Here is a 19,687-nt window from a genome sequence, read left to right as displayed (position 1 = left end):
AAACACTATATAGTACAAACAGGAAGACAGCTAACAATCCGCATACATGAACATCAACTAGCCACGAAACGATACGACCAGCTATCCTTAGTAGCCACACATGCAGACAACAAGCAACATGAATTTGACTGGGACAACACTGCTATCATAGGGCAAGCCAGACAGAGAACAGCCAGGGAATTCCTGGAGGCATGGCATTCATCCACAAACTCCATCAACAAACACATCGACCTGGACCCAATATACCAACCACTACAGCGGACAGCTGGAACTGACAACCGGAAGCGGCAGGGACAGACCACTATAAACACCGGAGGAAACATCAAAGAAGCGCTTCACAGGAGGCTCCCAAGCACTGATGATGTCGCCTAGCCAGAGGACGAAACGTTTGCAACAAAAACTTCCAACTCGGCGAACAGAACCACAACAAAGAATTATATACCTGAACCCCTAGGACCCTCTGTTCTGCATGCAATTACTTATAGATTCATAGAATCGCAGTTATACAGCACTGAAACAGACCATTCATCAACCAGATATCCTAAATTAATCTAGTCCCAATAACCAGCATTTGGCCCAAATCCTTTCCTATTCATGTACCCATCCAAGTGCATTTTACATATAATTGTACCTGCCTCCACCACTTCCTGGGGCAGCTCATTCCCTGCAGACACTACCCTCTGTGGAAAAAGTTGCGCCTTCAGTCCCTTTTATATCTTTCCCTTCTCACCTTAAACTTAAGCCCTCTAATTTTGGACACTCCTACGCACGGAAAAACACTGTGGCTATTCGCCATATCTGCGCCCTCTCATGATTTTGCAGACGTCTGTAAGGTCACCTCTCAGTCTCTGACATTCCAGGGGAAATTGCCCTAGTCTATTCAGTCTTTCTTGACAGAACAAACCCTCCAACCCCAGCAACATTCTTGTAAATCTTTTCTGCAAAACATCTATACTATAGCAGGGAGACCAGAAGTGAATGCAGTATTCTAAAGTGTAACCAATATCTTGTCTCGTTGCAACATGACCTCCCAACTCCTATATTTGATGCACTGACCAATAAAGGCAAACTTAACCAAACACCGTCTTCACTATGCTGTCTACCTGTAACTCCACTTTTAAGGAACCTTGAACTTGCATCCCAGGGTCTCTCTGCTCGGCAACACTTGCCCAGGACTCAACCATTAAGTGTAGAAATCCTGCCCTGATTTTACCTTAACAAAAATGCAGAACATCACATTTATCTAAATTAAACTCCATCTGCCATTTCTCAGCCCATCTGATCAAGGCTACGTTGTCCTCTGGGATAACCTGCTTCAATAACCACTACACCACCAATTTTGGTGTCCTCTGCAAACTTACGTACTCAAATATTTTAGTATTCAATTTTAATAGTATAGTGTGGAGCATCTATGGGTTTTTTTAAACAGCTTTTTCATGCAGAAAGTGAATTGAAAACTTCCAGAGTTCTTGGCACAGAGGAATTTTCTTTTGCAGTAATAGCTGTAAAACTGCAGATCTTAGAGGATAGATCCTTTCTGAATTGAAAATTTTAACCAAGTGCTTTCTATCCTTTCTAGGATGAAAAGGAACTTGAAAAAATAATCCATTCTGAAGCTCAAATCCGAAATAATGTCTATGAACTGCGACAAAAAGTTGAAGAAGCAAAGAGTTCCCTCACTGTAAATCGCAGCTGGGGTAGAGTTTTGGAGGCAGTCATGCAACAGAAGAATACTGGTAAAATTGCTGGAATCTATGGAAGACTAGTAAGGAGATTTTGTTTCAAGTGTATACAAAGTTATGTAAACAAAAGAACCCAATCTTGTTTGGGGGAATGACTTGTGTGATTTTGTGGTGTGAAATGCTTGTATTGTTTTAGGGTGATTTGGGTGCTATTGAGGAAAAGTATGATGTTGCCATTTCCTCCAGTTGTGGTGCCCTGGATAACATTGTTGTGGACACAATTGATACTGCTCAAGAATGTGTTAAATTTCTGAAGAAACAAAATATTGGAGTAGCAACTTTTATTTGCTTAGATAAGGTATGCTGAATTATGTATAAATTACAGTCATAATGTTTTTTGATTATTTTAACAATTATTTGAACTTTGCCATTGTTGGGAGTCTGGTGACTTTTTAAATGCTCTTCAGATGAAAGTTTGGGAGAGAAACATGGGCAAGATCCAAACTCCAGAAAAAGTTCCCCGTCTCTTTGATATGGTCAAAATAAGCGATGAGGCTATTCGTCCTGCTTTTTACTTTGCACTTCGGGACACACTTGTTGCTAAGGATCTAGAACAGGCAACACGTGTTGCATTCCAAAAGGACAAGCGCTGGAGAGTCGTCACCATGGAAGGACAGATAATAGAACAATCAGGTATGGAAAGTGTATTATGATTTCTTCCTAGCCATTTGAAGGATGTGTTACCTATGTTTTCAGATGTACATGTTAAACTTAATTTCATTTGTCCCTTTTATGGTCTATTAATTTAAGCAATGAACTGGTAATTATAGTACTTTAACCTGGAAAAATAAATGTCTTCAGAAGTCAAGATTCTTTGACATAATTATAACTGATTTTCTTTTAAGACCTTTAGTGTCATTGGTTCATGTTTGGCCATCTGCATTTCGAGACATATATTTAAAAAGACAATTACAGACATTTCCTATTGGTTAAATAAGTTTCCATGCTGCATTCAAAAACTTACAAACTCAATTTGCATGTTTTCACACCAGACAGGTTGTTGATTTGTTACTTATGTAGTTCAGAATTTGTGACCTATTAGAGAAAGCACAGCTTTAACCCAAATGCATCTTGGCAGAATAAATTTGCATTATATGCTACACTTGTCATTACAAGCAATTTTGATTTCCCACAGAGTTGAATTATTGCTAGGATAATTTTGTGTTACATTTTGGCAAAGGATATACAAAGATATGGGGGCTTGATTTAATATGTAAACAAAGAGCTTGAATTTCTCAGTTTTTCAGAGGATGCAAATATATTCCTAGCCCAGGAAACAACTGCATAAATCCTCAGCTAAATCAAATAAGTTCAGGAGAACGAATGGTAGCCTAGTTCTAGAGAGCAAGGAATGTCCATAGACAAAGGGGTTGGAAATTCATGGTGTATGACTGGCCAGCATATTTACCTATTTTATGGAGGTCAATGTAAGTTGCCAGCCAGAAACCAGCCAGCAGCTAAGAAGCACTGCTGCTTCTTCATGTTCCACGTCAACAGGTTTTTAAACAATAAAGCTAATTGTCCTTTTGGAGGTGACCTTTGTTCTGGGCAATCTGGTTTCATTCTAGGTGGTGGGTGCGAAAGCGAGCATTGGGCCAATCATCATTTACCAGGGGTCTGTTGTCTGTTTTGTGTAGTGATTTGGATACTGGAGAAATTGGATGCAATATTTTATTCAAGCCATTATTATATTCATGGTGTGACCATCTCATTCAATTTGTTTGAACACCCAAATTTTGATTTTTTTAATTGAGTTTTTTGTCTACTATCTTTTGACCTGATAAAGACATTTAAAGAAAATGGAGGAGTTATATATTTGCTCTCCAGATCTTTCTGCATAAGCCCTACCAGTTGTGCATGTCCTCTTTTCAACCCAGAATTAACTGTAAGGTTTTTTTCAGAAATGTGGTAAATGTTTAAGCATCATTCAGCAAGGATCTTTCCAACAATGAAAGACAAAGAGATTCATGAAAGAATAAAATTGACTTCCCTTGGAGGGGTAGACCATGAAAGCAGCTTTGAACACCTTGGAATCTTTTGATCATAGCATGGATCAAAATAGTTATTTAAGGCAGATAGTTAAAATGTTACTGGAACATATCTGCTGAGAATTAATGAAGTATCTCCTTAAATGAGTGCAGCTGCTTCTTTACTGCTGTGGTTTTAACTTATTTTCCCAGTTCAATGAAGCAGACGCTTGCCTCTGTGCCCAAATGGTTGCCTTTTAAGTATTTTCAGACCCAAACCTTTGACCCACAAACAGAATGTGATGTATCATTGTATAGTGATCACATTTGCTCGGAACATGATATATCATGCTGTGATCTACTATATGATCATTAATCCCTTTTCCTTGTACATTACCAGTTCAAAGATTGCATCCTCTATTTTCAGAAACTTACCTGAGTATGTTCAATTAACTCATTGTTCACAACGATGCAGCATGTGTTAAAATCTGTTTGATGCGTGCTAGATTTATATAAACATTCATATTTTTCTCCAAGGCTTCATACTATCAGTACTTGGTTATGTCTCTTCCAGTCCAACTTGCCCTGCAATGCCAACTGATTAAAGCAATTTTATTAAAATAAAGCTTTAAAAAAATTTAGTAAAATGATGTAGTCTGGCAGGAGAAACAAGAGAGCTTGTTATTTTGAAAGTTATTGCATTCAATTCCAGTGTAGATCTGTTTTCTTATAATTCCATCTTGCTTTAGGTACCATGACTGGTGGTGGAAGAAGAGTTATGAAGGGTAGAATGGGATCTTCATTAGTTGTTGAAATTACTCCAGAAGAGGTAAGTTAATACCCAAAGATTCTCCAGTGCAAAGCAGAATTGCCCAATGAGGCAAAGAGCTTGAGCATTCCTTGTGATGGTCAACAACAGCCCATGAGTACATTTTTGTTATGAGTACATCTGTCACTTACAAATTAACTTTTTTCTGAGAGAGGCCCTTGCTGTGAAAACCAGCATTACTACAAATCTTTGTACCGTTTGTTCAAAAAATCTAATTTTATGCAACACAGGCTAATGAATTAATAATTCTTTGTGGTAGCCATCTCTTTATCTCATCAGTAGGCATATTGATGCAGGTTCAGTTGTGAAATGGTGTGCTTTGATTGCACTGTGAAGATCTAACTATCATTTAAAAGCCATTTGGAAAACCTGAACTAGTCTTAAAACCAACTAAAGGCATTTAGTTTTTAGATATTGCTATGCCTTCATGTGGTAGATTGTACATTACAGTAATTTTACAACTAAGAATGGTGACAAAGCTGGTTCAAGTACCGACTGTCTTGCTGCTAAGCATATATCTTGCACTTATAAACCTTTGTTAATCATACAACCTGTACTTGTAAGTCTTTGTTTATCAATTCCATTGTAAATTTTACTATTCTAGAGCAAAGAAGCGCAGCACAGGAAAAGGTCCTTTGGCCCTCCAAGCCTGTGCTGATCATTATGCCCTAACTAACCTAAAAAACAAACCTTCTGCCTTTTATGTTCGGTCCTTATCCTTGTATTCCCTCCTTATTCATATAACCATCCAGGTGCCTCTTAAATTTTGCTAGTGTGCCTACTTCTACCACCTCTTCGAGGTCACACTCTGTCACTTACAAAAGTGAAAAGATTCTCCCTCACACATCTCTCAAATGTGTTCTCCGCACCCCCCCCCCCACCTCTCTCTCACTCTCTCACACACATTGAACCTGTGCCCCTCAACCCTGGGAGAAAGCCTGTGACTATCCACCCTATCTATGCCTCATAATTTTGTTGACCTCTGTCAGGTCTCTTCTCAGCTACTGTCATTCTAGTGAAAATAGTCCTAGTCTTTTTAATTCCGGGAGGCACAGTGACTCAGTGGTTAGCACTATTGCCTCACAGCACCAGGAGCATGAGTTCGATCCTGGCCTCTGGCAGCTGTGTGTGGAGTTTGCGCATTCCCCCTGTGTCTGCGTGGGTGTCCTCTGGTTTCCTCCCACATTCCAAAAGATGTGCAGGTCAGGTGAACTGGCCGTGCTAAATTGACCATAGTGTTAAGTGCATTAGTCAGGGGTAAATGTAGGGAAATGGGTCTGGGTTGGTTACTGTTCAGAGGGTTGGTGTGGGCTTGTTGGGCCGAAGAGCCCATATCCACACTGTAGGAATTGCAATCTAATCTAATCTTTCCTCATAGTCAGTATCCTTGAGACCAAGCAACATCTTGGCGAGCCTTCTGTGCACTTTCTGCAAAGCTTCCACCTCCTTCTGCTAGTGTGGCGACCAAAACTGCACACAATATTTCAAATACAGTCGAACAAGGGTTTTATATAACTGCAACATAGCTTGCCACCACTTCTACTCCATGCCCTGGCCGATGAGGGCAAGCATGCTATATGCTACTTTAATCATCTGTGTTGCCACTTTTAGGATCTAGGCATGCCCAGATCCATCTGTCTGTTAATGTTCCTAAGGGTTCTGCCATTTACAGTATAATTCATATCTAAATTTGATCCTCCAAATACATCACCTCCCATTTAAGCTGGTTTAGACTCCATCTGCTACTTCTTTGACCAAGTCACCAATCTATTTATAGCCTGTTGTATCCTTTCACGGTCGTCGGCGCTATCAGCAATTCCACCAATCTTCGTATCATCTGCAAACTTGCTAATTGGATCACCTACATTTTTCTCCAGATCATTTATATATGCTAGAAACAACAGAGGACCTAAGACTGATCCTTGTGGAACACCATTAGTCATCCGTCTCCATTCTGAAAAACACCCTTCCACTGCTACCCCATGTTTTCTATGACCCAAGCCAGTTTTGTATCCATCTAGCCAGCCTACCCCAAATCTCTTGTGATTTTAGTTTTTGTACCAATCTACCATGTGGGGCTAATGTCTTACTAAAGTCCATGTACACTACATCCACAGCCCTTCCCTCATCAATAATCCTTGTCACCTCTTCAAAAAATTCAATCAGATTGATGAGACATGACCTTCCCCATACAAAATCAAGCTGACTGTCACCAAGTAGTCCATTTTCTTCCAAATGTGCAGATACCTTGTCCGCTGGTATCTTGTCTGAGAGCTTCCCCACCACGGATGCAAGCTCACCAGCCTATAATTTCTTGGATTATCCCTGTTTCTTTTCTTAAACAAGGGAACAAAATTGGATAATTTCCAGTCCTCTGGAACCCCACCTGTGTCAGAGAGAATGTGAAGATATCTGCTATGCTCAACTTTGACAATAAGTTGCATTTTCTGTTATGATAAGCTATCTATTCTCTCCTATTTTTGTCCTACAGTTACAAAAGCTCTTTAAATTGCTGGTAACAATGAAATATTGAATTTTGTCCTCAAATAGTCCATTCATGTAGAGAATGAGTGATTCCAAAATTGACCATGTTACTGGTCATAGCTCACTAACTCAGAAAATATAAATCGATGGATTCTTGACAAACTGAATGTTTGAATTATATGTGCTTGTCTTTGCCAGAAAAGATTTTCCATTCATTTTTTAAAAAATAACGTAATGGTTGAGACTGGATTATTTAAACTCCTGTTGTGGCTGTAAAATCTTGTGGCAAGAAGTAAAATAGCAAAAAAATGCATTCATAGTTATTATATGTGCGCACTCACTTTGATGCAAACAATTAAAAAATATATATTTTTAATCAATCTGTTTTGACATGTTAGGTCAACCTGCATTGTATTTGGGACTTGAACCTGGGTATCCTGGCTTAGAGATAGTGATGTTACCATTGGGCTTCAAGACCCCTTGTAGCAATTGTTTTAGTAGCTTAATCAAAGCAAAAATAAAATGGTCATGATACACTTCCAGAGCAGTTAGGACTTGAACTCAAATCTTTTGGACCTAAAATAGGGACACTATCACAAGACTTCCACAAAATGTAATGCACTTGGTTTACCAGGTGGTCTCCCATCCAAGCACAAAGCAGGCCTGAAATTGCTTACTTTGAGTTCAGATGAGATTAGGCTTTTTCAGACTAGTATGACTGTAGCAATCTTTTACAGTTATTTTAATCAATCTGCCTGGACATTGTGTGCCTAAGACAGGTGAGACCTGGGCCTCCTGGACAGTTATCACTGCCCCACAAGACCCTCTACAATCCTTTTTAAACTGGGAATATTAATTTGGGCAATAAATTATTCCCAGTCTTCAGCTGCAGTCTCAATACCTATATTCGTAACAATGTGAAATTCTACAACAGTGCAATGACCCATCAAGTGAAGACATAATGATGTTTGAAGTCTTTACAGCCAATCACTAAGTTCAGTAGCGATCCTCTTAAAAGAACCAAAGTTGCATTTAAATCACTTGAGTCAAATTTCTAACGCTATTGGTTTTGCATCAGTTATTAAACTTTGCAAGCAGAACTACTGTCGGTCTATGGAGGAGAGTAACTGATGTCCATCAAAGAGCTATGGTGCTGCTATGTTTGTATTTGAGTTCCTTAAATTGAAGGGTTTTTTTTATTAATAGATGGACAAGATGGAGGCTAAATTGCAGAAGGATTTAATAGTGGCACAAAAATACCAAGAACAGAAAAGTCATTTGGAAGAAAAGGTAGTTAAGGAACGGCAGAACATCCGCGAGATGAAAAATACATTGGAAAAATACACAGCAAGCATTCAGGTATATAACTAATTGGTGTTTTGTTAGCATACTTGTGAACTATGGTACCCTTTGAAATATTATATGCTGATCTTAAACATTGGGATGAAATCATGTGATTTACCTTTTAATCTGAATATCTGTTCTTCTCATTTAAGCCTTGATCCATTTTGGCAATTAGAATTAAAGTTTTTTTTAGACTTTTGACACAGCACATTTGTGCAGCAATTCGTGTTTTAAGTGCAGGCTCCATAATTTCTACAAATTCACATTCTGTTGCACAATGTTGCCAAGGTCTTTGTATAAGATTGGTTTCCAAGCCAACTTGCATTTGTTGAATATCTTTTAAGTTGGAAAAATGTTCCAAAGCGTTTGATATGTTGAAAAAGCTGATACGAATTCCTATATGACCAAGGCACATTCAGTGTGATTGTGCTTTGACATGTGAAGTACCCAACTATATGACAGTGGAAAGGTGTTTGTGTAGGATGGTGTGATTAACAGTGTCAAAAAGAATGAAAAGCAGTTATGACAATAATAAACTGGTGCACTAAAGGTCACATGAGAGTTTAACAGCCATTTTACTACTATGTTAAAGTGGAAATGTGATAGATCTGAAGTAATCTGTCTGAAAATTTTGAGAGCAATAATGTGCTAAAGGACTTTGGAGAGGAACCCATTAGAAATGTGTCAGTAGTTAACCAGAATGTGATGAGCTGACAATTGTTGGTTTGTGGGGTAAGTAGGTTGCCTCGTATGGAAAAGCTCAACATGCTAGGCCTGTATCACCTGAAGTTTAGAAGAGCCAGAGGTATCTTAACTGAAACATATAAGATTTTGAGGAGGTGAATGTCAAAAGGATGTTTCCTATTGAGGGAGAATCTAGAATTAGGGGTCTTCCTTCAAAAATAAGAGGCTACCATTTTTTCTGATTGCTGAGAGTCCTTAGAATTCACTTCCTAAAAAAAGTACTGGATGCTGAATCTTTAAACATGCTGAGGTACATAGATTTGTGATTATTATAGGGATGAAAGATTATCAGGGATATAATGTAGAGTTTGAAGTTAAATCAGATCAGTCAAGATCTTGGGGAATGGTGATGCAGCCTTGAATGGCTGAGTAGCCTTATTTTATTCCTTATTCGTACAGGGGGTCTTTAGAGGATGTTTAGTTTACTGGACTAGGTAAAAGACAGGCAAGAGGTGGAAGTAGCTGAATGGGTGGTCTGAATTACCTTCGCACAGAAATCCATGCACTCTTCACATTTATATGGGGAAGCGGGAGTGATGTGGGAAGAGTTGGGCAATGGTTGTCTGCAGTAAAACATGATAATTGCCAGGATCTAGATGTAACACTGAAGTAAAGCTTATAAGCATATTGATGAGAGGATGCTACTGCTTGGAAGTTGCCATCAGGACAATCCAATTAATTCAATAAAGTTCATTTGTTACCACATCTATTCCACAAAATTGATTTAACATGAGCTGGTGCATTGTAAACTGACATTTTTCACAGAGAGGGTGTTGTGTGTATGGAACAAGCTACCAGAGGAAGTGGTGGAGACAGGTGCAATTACTATATTTAAAAAGGCATCTGGATGGGTATATGCATAGAAAGGTTTTAGAGGGATATTGGCCAAATGCTGGCAATGGGACTAAAAATGTTTTTTGCATATCTCGTTGGCATGGACGAGTTGGACCAAAGGATCTGTTTCCGTGCTGTACAACCTGACTCCACATTGCACAGAGTTGTATATGAGATCGTAAAGCATTATAAAGTTGAGCTGAACTGGCCTCTTCAGAGTCAACAGTTCTGATCCAAAGCAACCTGTTGCTCGATATGAAGGGAGTTCTATTGATTTCCAGCTTCTAACAATTGACATTTGGAAAATTTTGCCAATAATTTTGTTCTGTTTAATGCTCCTGTTTAATTTAGGGCCTCACTGAGCAGCAAATTCACTTGACAATTCAAGTAAAAGACTTTGAAGCAAATGTGGCATTGGCAGCTCCTGATCAGAACAAACTGAAAGAGCTGCAGACAACACTGGAAACTTTTAAGAAAGGTTAGTCTCCTTCATATCCATTATTTTTGTGTGTCTAAATTTTGTTTCCTTTCATTTCGGGTTTTGAAAACTTGAAAAGCCACTCTAAAGAGATGAATAATGATCAACAATTCATAATTAACATCAATTAAGTATAATATCTATAAGCAAATTTTGGACCGGGCGCAACTAATTAGGCCTGTCAAGCCCAATCCACTTTTCAATATGTTTGTTGCAAATTTCACATTACCATCTAATCCCAATAAATTATCAACAAGGGATCAATCTATTACTGCCTTGAAAGTATTAAATTGTCTCACTTTGACTACTTTTTGAGGCAGAGTTGCACAGTACTCAGAGAATTTCTGCTTATATCTGTCCTAAAAGTGCAACCCCTAATTTTAAAATAGCATCTCTTCGTTCCAGACTCACTCACAAAAGGAAGTGTCCTTTGTGTCCACCTTGTCAAGATCATTCAAGATCTTAAACTTCAATTAAGTAACACCCCATTCTTTTCAGCTCCAGTGACATCTGCAACATTACAGATGCCACAGTCTTCAGCCAATTCAATTTACTCCACATGACATTAAGAGCGAGCTGAAGGCACTAGATACTTCAAAGACTGGGCCCTGACAAAGTTCCAGCAACAGTTCTGAAGGCTTGTGTTCTAGAACATGCTGTGTAACTAGCCATACTAGTACAGCTACAACACTGACATCTATCCAACAAAACAAATTGACCAATTATGTTCTGTACACAAAAAATACAAATCCAGCCTGGTGAATGCTGGCTAATCTATTCGTGATCATCGATAAAGTCATGGAAGTAATCATCAACACTGCCATCAAGCAGCATATCCTAAGAATAACCTGCTTGCCAATGATCAGTTTGATTTTTGCCAGAGCCACTTACCTCCTGACCTCATAACTACCTTGGTTCAAACATGAACAAAAGAGCTGAAATGCAGAGGTGAAATTAGAGTGACTGTTGTTGCCATCCGGGCTGCATTTGAATGCATATAGCATCAAGGAGCCTTACCAAAACTAGAGTCATTGCAAATCAATGGGTGGAAATTCTCAGCTTCTTGGAGTTCTACCGAGCAAGACAGAAGATGGTTGTGTTATTGGACGTCAGCCATCTGAGCCCCATGGCACCAATGCTAATGTTAATCAGAGGAGTACCCAAGGCCCAGCAATGTTCAGTGCTTCATAAATGGCCTACTCTCCATCATTAAGTCAAAAGTGGGGATGTGCCCTGGTTGTACAATGTTCAGCACCTTTCACAACTCTTTGTTCCTGTCCATTATATGCAGCAAGACCTGTGCATCATCCAGGCTTGGGCTAAAAAAAGTAGCAAGTATTAATTATGCTAAAAGAGTGCCAGACAATGGTCATCTTCAACAAGAGAGAATCTAATCGTCACCCCTTTTTTACATTCAATGGTATTACCATTGTGGAATCCCCGTAATCATTGAGTAGAAACTGATCTGGGCTCGCCATATAAATATGCAAGGACTGTGTCAAACACCAGGAATCCTGCAATGCATAACTCTCTTCCTGATTCCACAGTCTGTCCACATCAAATAGACTGCATTCGTTCAATAAGAAGCTCATTACAGCTTTTACAGCAACTAGGAATGGGACATAAGTGCTCATCCAGCCAGCAATGACTCTCTCCCATGTATCAAACAAAAAACCGAGACAATGTTATTGTGCCTCATGAGACAACTAACGTGGCTTTGTGTGTGGGAAATCATGTCTCTCAAACTTGATTGAGTTTTTTGAAGTAGTAGCAAAGAGGATTGATGAGGGCAGAATGGTGGACATGATCTTTAGGGACTTCCATAGGGCATTCAACAAGGTTCCCCATGGGAGACTGGTTAGCAAGGTTAGATCTCATGGAATACAGGGAGAACTAGACATTTGGATACAGAGCTGGCTCAAAGGTAGAAGACAGAGGAAGGTGGTGGTGGAAGGTTGTTTTTCAGACTGGAAGCCTGTGACCAGTGGAGTGCCACAAGGATTGGTGCTGGGTCCTGTACTTTTCATCATTTATATAAATGATTTGGATGTGAACATAAGAGGTATAGTTAGTAAGTTTGCAGATGACACCAAAATTAGAGATGTAGTGGACAGCGAAGAAGGTATCTCCAATTAAAACAGGATCTTGATCAGATGGGCCATTGGGCTGAAAAGTGGCAGGTGGAGTTTAATTTAGGTAAACATGGGGTGCTGCATTTTGGGAAAGCAAATCTTAGCAGGACTTATGCACTTAATGGTAAGATCTAGAGTGTTACTGAACAAAGAGACCTTGGAGTACAGGTTCATAGCTCCTTGAAGGTGGAGTCGCAGGTAGATAGGATAGTGAAGAAGGCTTTTGGTATGCTTTCTTTTATTGGTCAGAGTATTGAGTACAGGAGTTGGGAGGTCATGTTGCGACTGTACAGGACATTGGTTAGGACACTGTTGGAATATGCATGCAGTTCTAGTCTCCTTCTTATCGGAACGATGTTGTGAAACTTGAAAGGGTTCAAAGAAGATTTACAAGGCTGTTGCCAGGGTTGGAGGATTTGAGCTATAGGGAGAGGTTGAATAGGCTAGAGTTGTTTTCCCTGGAGCGTCGGAGGCTGAGGGGTGACCTTATAGTGAGGGGCATGGATAGGATAAATAGACAAAGTATTTTCCCTGGAGTCGGGGAGTCCAGAATTAGAGGGCATATGTTAGTCTTCAATTCTTGTAATAAAAGGGAACATTCTATTAGCTGCCTTTATCACTTGTGTATATATTAATATTCTGTGACTCATGACGAGAACCCCCTCAGATCTCTGCATGTCTGAATTGTGCAGTCAGTTCTCTGTTTGAGTAACACTTTGCCAAAATGAGTAATTTCACGTTTTCCCACGTTATACTTCACATCTGTAAGGTTTTTTTTGTCCACTTCCTTAATCAATCCATATTGGTCTTTACCCTTGTTATGTCATCTTCATAATATACTTGCCTACCTATCTTTGAATCATTGCAAATTTTAGGCACCTGGAAAAAGACCCATTTATGCAAACTGTTTTCTGTCAGTCAGCCAGTCTTCTATCACTGCTAATATGGGAGGGAGGGAAGGAGAAGAGCATATGTTGGGATAGTGAGCATGTATGTAAGGGAGGCGAATAACCAATAAGTTGATGTGGGGGAAGGGTTTGTGAGTATGAGAGACCACCCAAGTCTATGAACCTGAGTAATCTTTTCCCTTTCCTCCTCCTCCTCCTCTTCTTCCCCCACAATCTCTTCCCTCCAACTCCTAGCCCCACCCCACCTGTCTCACTCCTCTACAGTGAGCTTCGTTATGTACGTTGTTTCATAGATAACATTAATAATTTATAGATTCAAATAGTGAATATACTTCAGACAGATAAAACAGAAGTTTTATGAATAAAAAGGAATTAGGTGTTCCTTAAGAGCAAGGGTAAATTGACTATTCAACTAACCCTCATCTACCAAATACATGGCAATGATTTGGAGGATATGCATACCCCTTGTTTAACACTGACACTGATGATAACTCAGCAATGTTATCATGAATCTGAAATAAAATCTTAAATTGATTTGTTGTCTTGTGAATTTAGTTTATCAAAGCATTCTACATTAGAGTTAATGAAATAAATTATTTGAAATGGAATGATTCAGAGTAACTTTATAAGAAATTCAAAATTTAATTTAATTCCCTAGTCTATTGTATAAAAAGTAATTCATGCAGTTAAATAGCTTTACAGCTCTGAATCTTGTTTGCAATGTTTTGACAAATGGAAACTAACACTATTGTGGGCGGCATGGTGGCACAGTGGTTAGCACTGCTGCCTCACAGCGCCAGAGACCCGGGTTCAACTCCCGCCTCAGGCGACTCTGTGTGGAGTTTGCACATACTCCCCGTGTCTGCGTGGGTTTCCTCCGGGTGCTCCGGTCTCCTCCCACAATCCAAAAATGTGCAGATTAGGTGAATTGGCCATGCTAAATTGCCCGTAGTGTTAGGTGAAGGGGTAAATGTAGGAGTATGGGTCTGGGTGGTATACGCTTCGGCGGGTCGGTGTGGACTTGTTGGGCCGAAGGGCCTGTTTCCACACTGTAAGTAATCTAATCTAATCTAATCTTTTCCAGAGTATGAAAAGGCTGCAGCAATGGCTGGTAAAGTTGAGACAGAGGTTAAACGATTACACACCCTTATTATTGACATCAACAGTAAAAAGCTTAAAACCCAACAGGATAAACTCGACCAACTTAACAAACAAATTGATGATTGTGCCTCATCCATCACAAAGGCTCGGGTTGCAATTAAAACAGCAGAAAGGTAAGTTTTATTTACTGTTTGCCTGTGCACTTTTATTGGCAGTGTTCACATTTGCACTCCTTTTTTTTTAAATGAGGAAGGGGCTCTGTCGGCTATATTGTGATTGACTTTTCGTTGATGTATTCAAGCAGCATACAACAAACATTATTTTCTAGGAACTTCAAAAAGGCAGAAGAAGCAGTGAATCGAACTAAAGGAGAAATTGGAGAGAACCAAAAGGAGGTTGAAGATCTAACAGAAGAATTGAAGCAAGTGGAGGAAAAGGGTGCTATTGTGCTGAAGGAATGCAGTGAAGCTCAGGTACAACAGAATAGCTATAGTTCTTTCAATGGGCTGCTCCACCTAACTAAACTTCCTAAAGCTAGTAATTTAATTCCTTTATCTTAGTTTACAAACGATTATTATTTCATGATGGTGTCAACACACCAGTCACTGCGAGTTCTTTTCTGATTGGCCTCAAAATCATTTGGAATTCAATCTGAAGAGTTGCATACTGAAACACACACAAGTGTTGTTGCTTGGATGGTTAAAATCTTATCAGGTATTAGTCTTTATAATGTCTTTAATCTAGAATCTTATCCCAAGATGTTTCAGTGGACCAAAGTGAATATTAGTCATAACGAAATACTTGTGTTGCCAAAAATTAGATCAGAAAAGTTCTTTTAGGAGGCCCTTGAAGGAAAAGAAAGAGATGTTGTGTGGTTCAGGCAGTAAATTCCAGAACATGAGGATTACACAGGCTGCCAATGGAGAAGTAAAGGAAGAGGGATTAGCACATATTTTTCTTTACTATATATTAACAAATTGGATGGAAGGATATAGTTGATTATCCCAAATTTACAAACGTTCTTTAAATTTGAAGTTGACTGAGAATGTGAACTTAGAATTTCTAATCAAGGCGGATAAAATTATAAAGTTGATCAGATAGAAACAAGTAAACTTTCTTCTTTTGAGGAATTCAAAACAAGAGGAAACATTATTAAAATTAGGGTTATATCAATTAAGAATAAAATCAGAGGCGCATTTTTATAAAATATCTTTTCCAAAAATCAGGATGCTGAGTCAGTTACTTGTTTCAAGGTCAAAATTGATGTGTCTTTTTCTTAGTAAGAAACTTATGTGGCTCGAAAGTGCACAAATGGCCTTGGGATACAGATCGTTCTAATGGACTACATAAATTATTCTTAGCTTATTCTAAAAGGAGTTTACAGTGAGGCTGCAGTTGGTTTAACAACAGCTAATCTGGTCAGAATTTAGTGCTTTTGGGGTTTAGTTTGGTTTCAATGTGTATTTTATGTTTGCAATGTATTTAAACTTCCATCATGCAACATGTTTGTGTCTTGCACCTGATCCACCTAAGAGGATCCTCTATAGAGAGCACCTAGCCTAGCCACTCTAGAATTTCACAATCCCTGTGGAAAGAGGCTATTCAGTCCACCAAGTCTGCACCGAACCTCCAAAGAGCATCCAACCCAGACCTAGACCAAACCACCCTATCCATAATGTTGTATTTACTATTGCTAACCCACCTAACCAGCTCATTCCTGGACAGTCTGGGGCAATTTGTCATGGTCAATCCACCTAATCTGCGCATCTTTGGACTGTGGGAGGAAACCAGAGCAACTGGTAGAAAACCAAACAGGCATGGCAACTATGCAGACTGCACACAGACAGTTGCCCAAAGTTTGAATCAAACCTGGATCCCCAGTGTGAACCACTGAGCACCTTGCTGTCTATAAAATCTCAACTTTTTTTTAAAATTCTATCTAAAATAATACATTAGTCTACTTGGTTTCATCACATGCAAAGTACTTAGAGTCATAGAGATGTACAGCATGGAAATAAACCCTTCAGTCCAACATGTCCATGCCGACCAGATATCCCAACCCAATCTAGTCCCACCTGTCGGCTCCTGGCCCATATCCCTCCAAACCCTTCTGCCACACACTTTGTAACATTGTGTTTTAACGTTCTCCACTGGCCTGTATGGTTTTCTGGCTCTTCATTTCACTGATAAAGCTTTCTTTATTATTTCCACAATTGTCTACATTTCTTTTTTCCTATTATATTTTCAGCTGATCTAATGGCTTATTCCATTTTCTTTACCTGCTCCTCATACTTAATTCAGTAAGGGGGAAAGAAGTCTTGGTAGAAACAGTTTTAGATTGTATCTTATTTGCCTTTTATATATGAGCAGTTAGTCGTAATAAAAAATTCAGTCAATCATAGAGGGAAAGATCCTTTATTTTTTGGTGAAATTGCATCGTTTTGCTAGTACTGGTACTGAAGAATCCTATTCGAGAATTGTTTTTCCTATTATCCTTGGGTGTTTGCAGAAATATATTGAAAGACCAAGACATTGGAGTAGGATGTATGTATCTAGAATAGCTAGACAGAAATATATATTTGCTATAAAAGTCAACAGCAAATCTTTGTAAAGATTAGACAGGAATGAAATTGTTTTGCGTGTATTATATTAGCTATTTTTATAAAGTGAAACTATTTCATTAGTTTGGTTTACCTTTTAAGTGTGCATATGTGACATCTTGTTCTATAAAGTTGCGTAATTTGAGTTTTAGAACAATCAAAAAGTTTATTTGTTATGAAAATTGTGTTGTGGTATGTGTCACGTGTGTTTGTGTGTGGCGCTACTAAGGACAGCTGGTCGTGGCGATTAATGGCTAGTTAGGTGTTCGTGGGTGCGGACTGCAATCCGCATCCACGAACAACAACTAGCCACTAAACACCACAACCAGCTATCCCTAGTAGCCAGACACACATGACAAGAAGTACAAATTTGACTGGGACAATACAATGATCAAAGGACAAGCCAAACAGAGGACAGCCTGAGAATACCATAGTTCAGCAGATTTTGGAAAAGTGTGAATGTAGTAGGGTTGTTGTAATGGGTGACTTTAACTTTCCCAATATTGATTGGAACCTCCTTCGAGCAGATGGTTTGGAAGGAGCTGTTTTTGTAAGGTGTTCAGGAGGGTTTCCTAACTCAGTACATTGACAGGCCGACCAGGGGAGAGGCCATTTTGGATTTGGTGCTCGGCAATGAGCCGGGGCAAGTATCAGATCTTGCGGTGGGAGAGCATTTTGGTGATAGTGACCACAACTGCCTCACATTCTACACAGCTATGGAGAAGGAGAGAAGCAGGCACAATGGGAGAATATTTAATTTGGGAAAAGGAAACTATGATGCTATCAGATGTGAGTTGGGAAGCATGGACTGGGAGCAATTGTTCCATGGAAAGGGCACTTTAGACATGTGGAGACTGTGTTCAAGGAACAGTTGTTGCGAGTGATACATAAATGTGTTCCTCTGAGACAGGCAAGAAGGGGTAAGATAAAGGAACCTTGGATGACGAGAGCGGAGGAGCTTCTCGTCAAAAGAAAGAAGGCAGCTTATGTAAGGTAAAGGAAGCACGGGTCTTGCTCAGCTCTAGAGGATTACAGACAGACGAGGAAGGAGCTCAAAAATGGTCTGAGGAGAGCTAGAAGGCTTGGCAGGAAGGATTAGGGAGAATCCAAAGGCATTTTACACGTATGTGAGGAATAAGAGAATGATCAAAGAAAGAGTAGGGCCGATCAGGGATAGCATAGGGAACTGGTGTATAGAGTCTGAGGAGGTAGGGAAAGCCCTAAATGAGTTTTTTTGCTTCTGTCTTTGCTAAAGAAAAGGACCTTGTAGTGAATGAAACCATTGAGGAGCAGGTAAGCATGCTGGAACGGATAGAGATTGAGGAAGCTGATGTGCTGAAAATTTTGACAAACATTAAGATTGACAAGTCGCCAGGGCCAAACCAGATTTGTCCTCAGCTGCTTTGGGAAGCAAGAAATGTGATTGCTTCGCCACTTGCGAAGATCTTTGCATCCTCGCTCTCCACCGGAGTCGTACCTGAGGACTGGAGGGAGGCATATGTAATTCTTCCCTTCAAGAAAGGAAATAGGGAAATCCCCGGCAATTACAGACTAGTAAGTCTCACGTCTGTCGTCTGCAAGGTGTTAGAAAGGTTTCTGAGGAATAGGATTTATGACCTTCTGGAAGAGCATGGCTTGATTAAATGCAGTCAGCACGGCTTTGTGAGGGGCAGGTCATGCCTCATAAATCTTATTGAGTTCTTTGAGGGATGTTACTAGACAGGTTAATGAGGGTCGAGCGGTGGATGTGGTGTATCTGGACTTCAGCAAGGCATTTGATAAGGTTCCTCATGGTAGGCTCGTTCAGAAGGTCAGGAGGAATGGGATACAGGGAAATTTAGCTTTCTGAATACAGAATTGGCTGGTCGGCAGAATACAGCAAGTGGTAGTGGAAGGAAAGTATTCTGCCTGGAAGTCAGTGGTGAGTGGTGTTCCACAGGGCTCTGTTCTTGGGCGTCTAACTCTTTGTAATTTTTATTAATGATTTGGATGAGGAGATTGAAGGATGGGTTAGCAAGTTTGCAGACGACACAAAGGTTAGAGGTGTCATTGACAGTGTAGAGGACTGTTGTAGGCTGCGGCGTGACATTGACAGGATGCAGAGATGGGCTGAGAGGTGGCAGATGGAGTTCAACCTGGATAAATGCGAAGTGATGCATTTTGGAAGGTCGAACTTGAAAGTTGACAGGATTAAAGACAGGATTCTTGGCAGTGTGGAGGAACAGCGGGATCTTGGTGTGCAGGTACAAAAATCCCTTAAAATTGCCACCCAAGTGGACAGGGTTGTTAAGAAAGCATATGGTGTTTTTGCTTTCATTAACAGCAGATTGAGTTTAAGAGCCGTGAGACCTTGTTGCAGCTCTATAAAACTTTGGTTAGACCGCACTTGGAATATTGTGTCCAGATCTGGTCGCCCTATTATAGGAAAGATGTGGATGCTTTGGAGAGGGTTCAGAGGAGGTTTACCAGGATGCTGCCTGGAATGGAGGGTTTATCTTACGAAGAGAGGTTGACTGAGCTTGGA

The 19,687-nt window shown here is 39.7% G+C and overlaps 1 protein-coding gene across 3 annotated transcripts in view; it reads left to right on the top strand.

Moving 5' to 3' along the window:
- smc4 (structural maintenance of chromosomes 4) overlaps window positions 1-15,138 on the top strand; it is a 52,980-nt gene extending 37,842 nt beyond the window's left edge. For 2 of the 3 annotated variants that reach the window (XM_043702070.1, XM_043702071.1), the window contains exons 12-19: window positions 1,580-1,765; window positions 1,879-2,040; window positions 2,150-2,375; window positions 4,459-4,538; window positions 8,229-8,381; window positions 10,296-10,422; window positions 14,547-14,736; window positions 14,892-15,138. In XM_043702070.1, coding sequence (XP_043558005.1) covers window positions 1,580-1,765; window positions 1,879-2,040; window positions 2,150-2,375; window positions 4,459-4,538; window positions 8,229-8,381; window positions 10,296-10,422; window positions 14,547-14,736; window positions 14,892-15,123 — 1,356 coding nt within the window. In that variant the 3' untranslated portion in view covers window positions 15,124-15,138. The remainder of the gene's footprint in view (window positions 1-1,579; window positions 1,766-1,878; window positions 2,041-2,149; window positions 2,376-4,458; window positions 4,539-8,228; window positions 8,382-10,295; window positions 10,423-14,546; window positions 14,737-14,891) is intronic. The other variant, XM_043702072.1, reaches the window with a different exon arrangement.
- Window positions 15,139-19,687: the final 4,549 nt, after the last annotated feature.

Source organism: Chiloscyllium plagiosum, chromosome 13, assembly GCF_004010195.1.
Source record: "Chiloscyllium plagiosum isolate BGI_BamShark_2017 chromosome 13, ASM401019v2, whole genome shotgun sequence".
Classification (NCBI taxonomy): domain Eukaryota; kingdom Metazoa; phylum Chordata; class Chondrichthyes; order Orectolobiformes; family Hemiscylliidae; genus Chiloscyllium; species Chiloscyllium plagiosum.
Note: the sequence above shows the minus strand (reverse complement) of the source record. Positions and strands in the feature narration are given on the sequence as shown.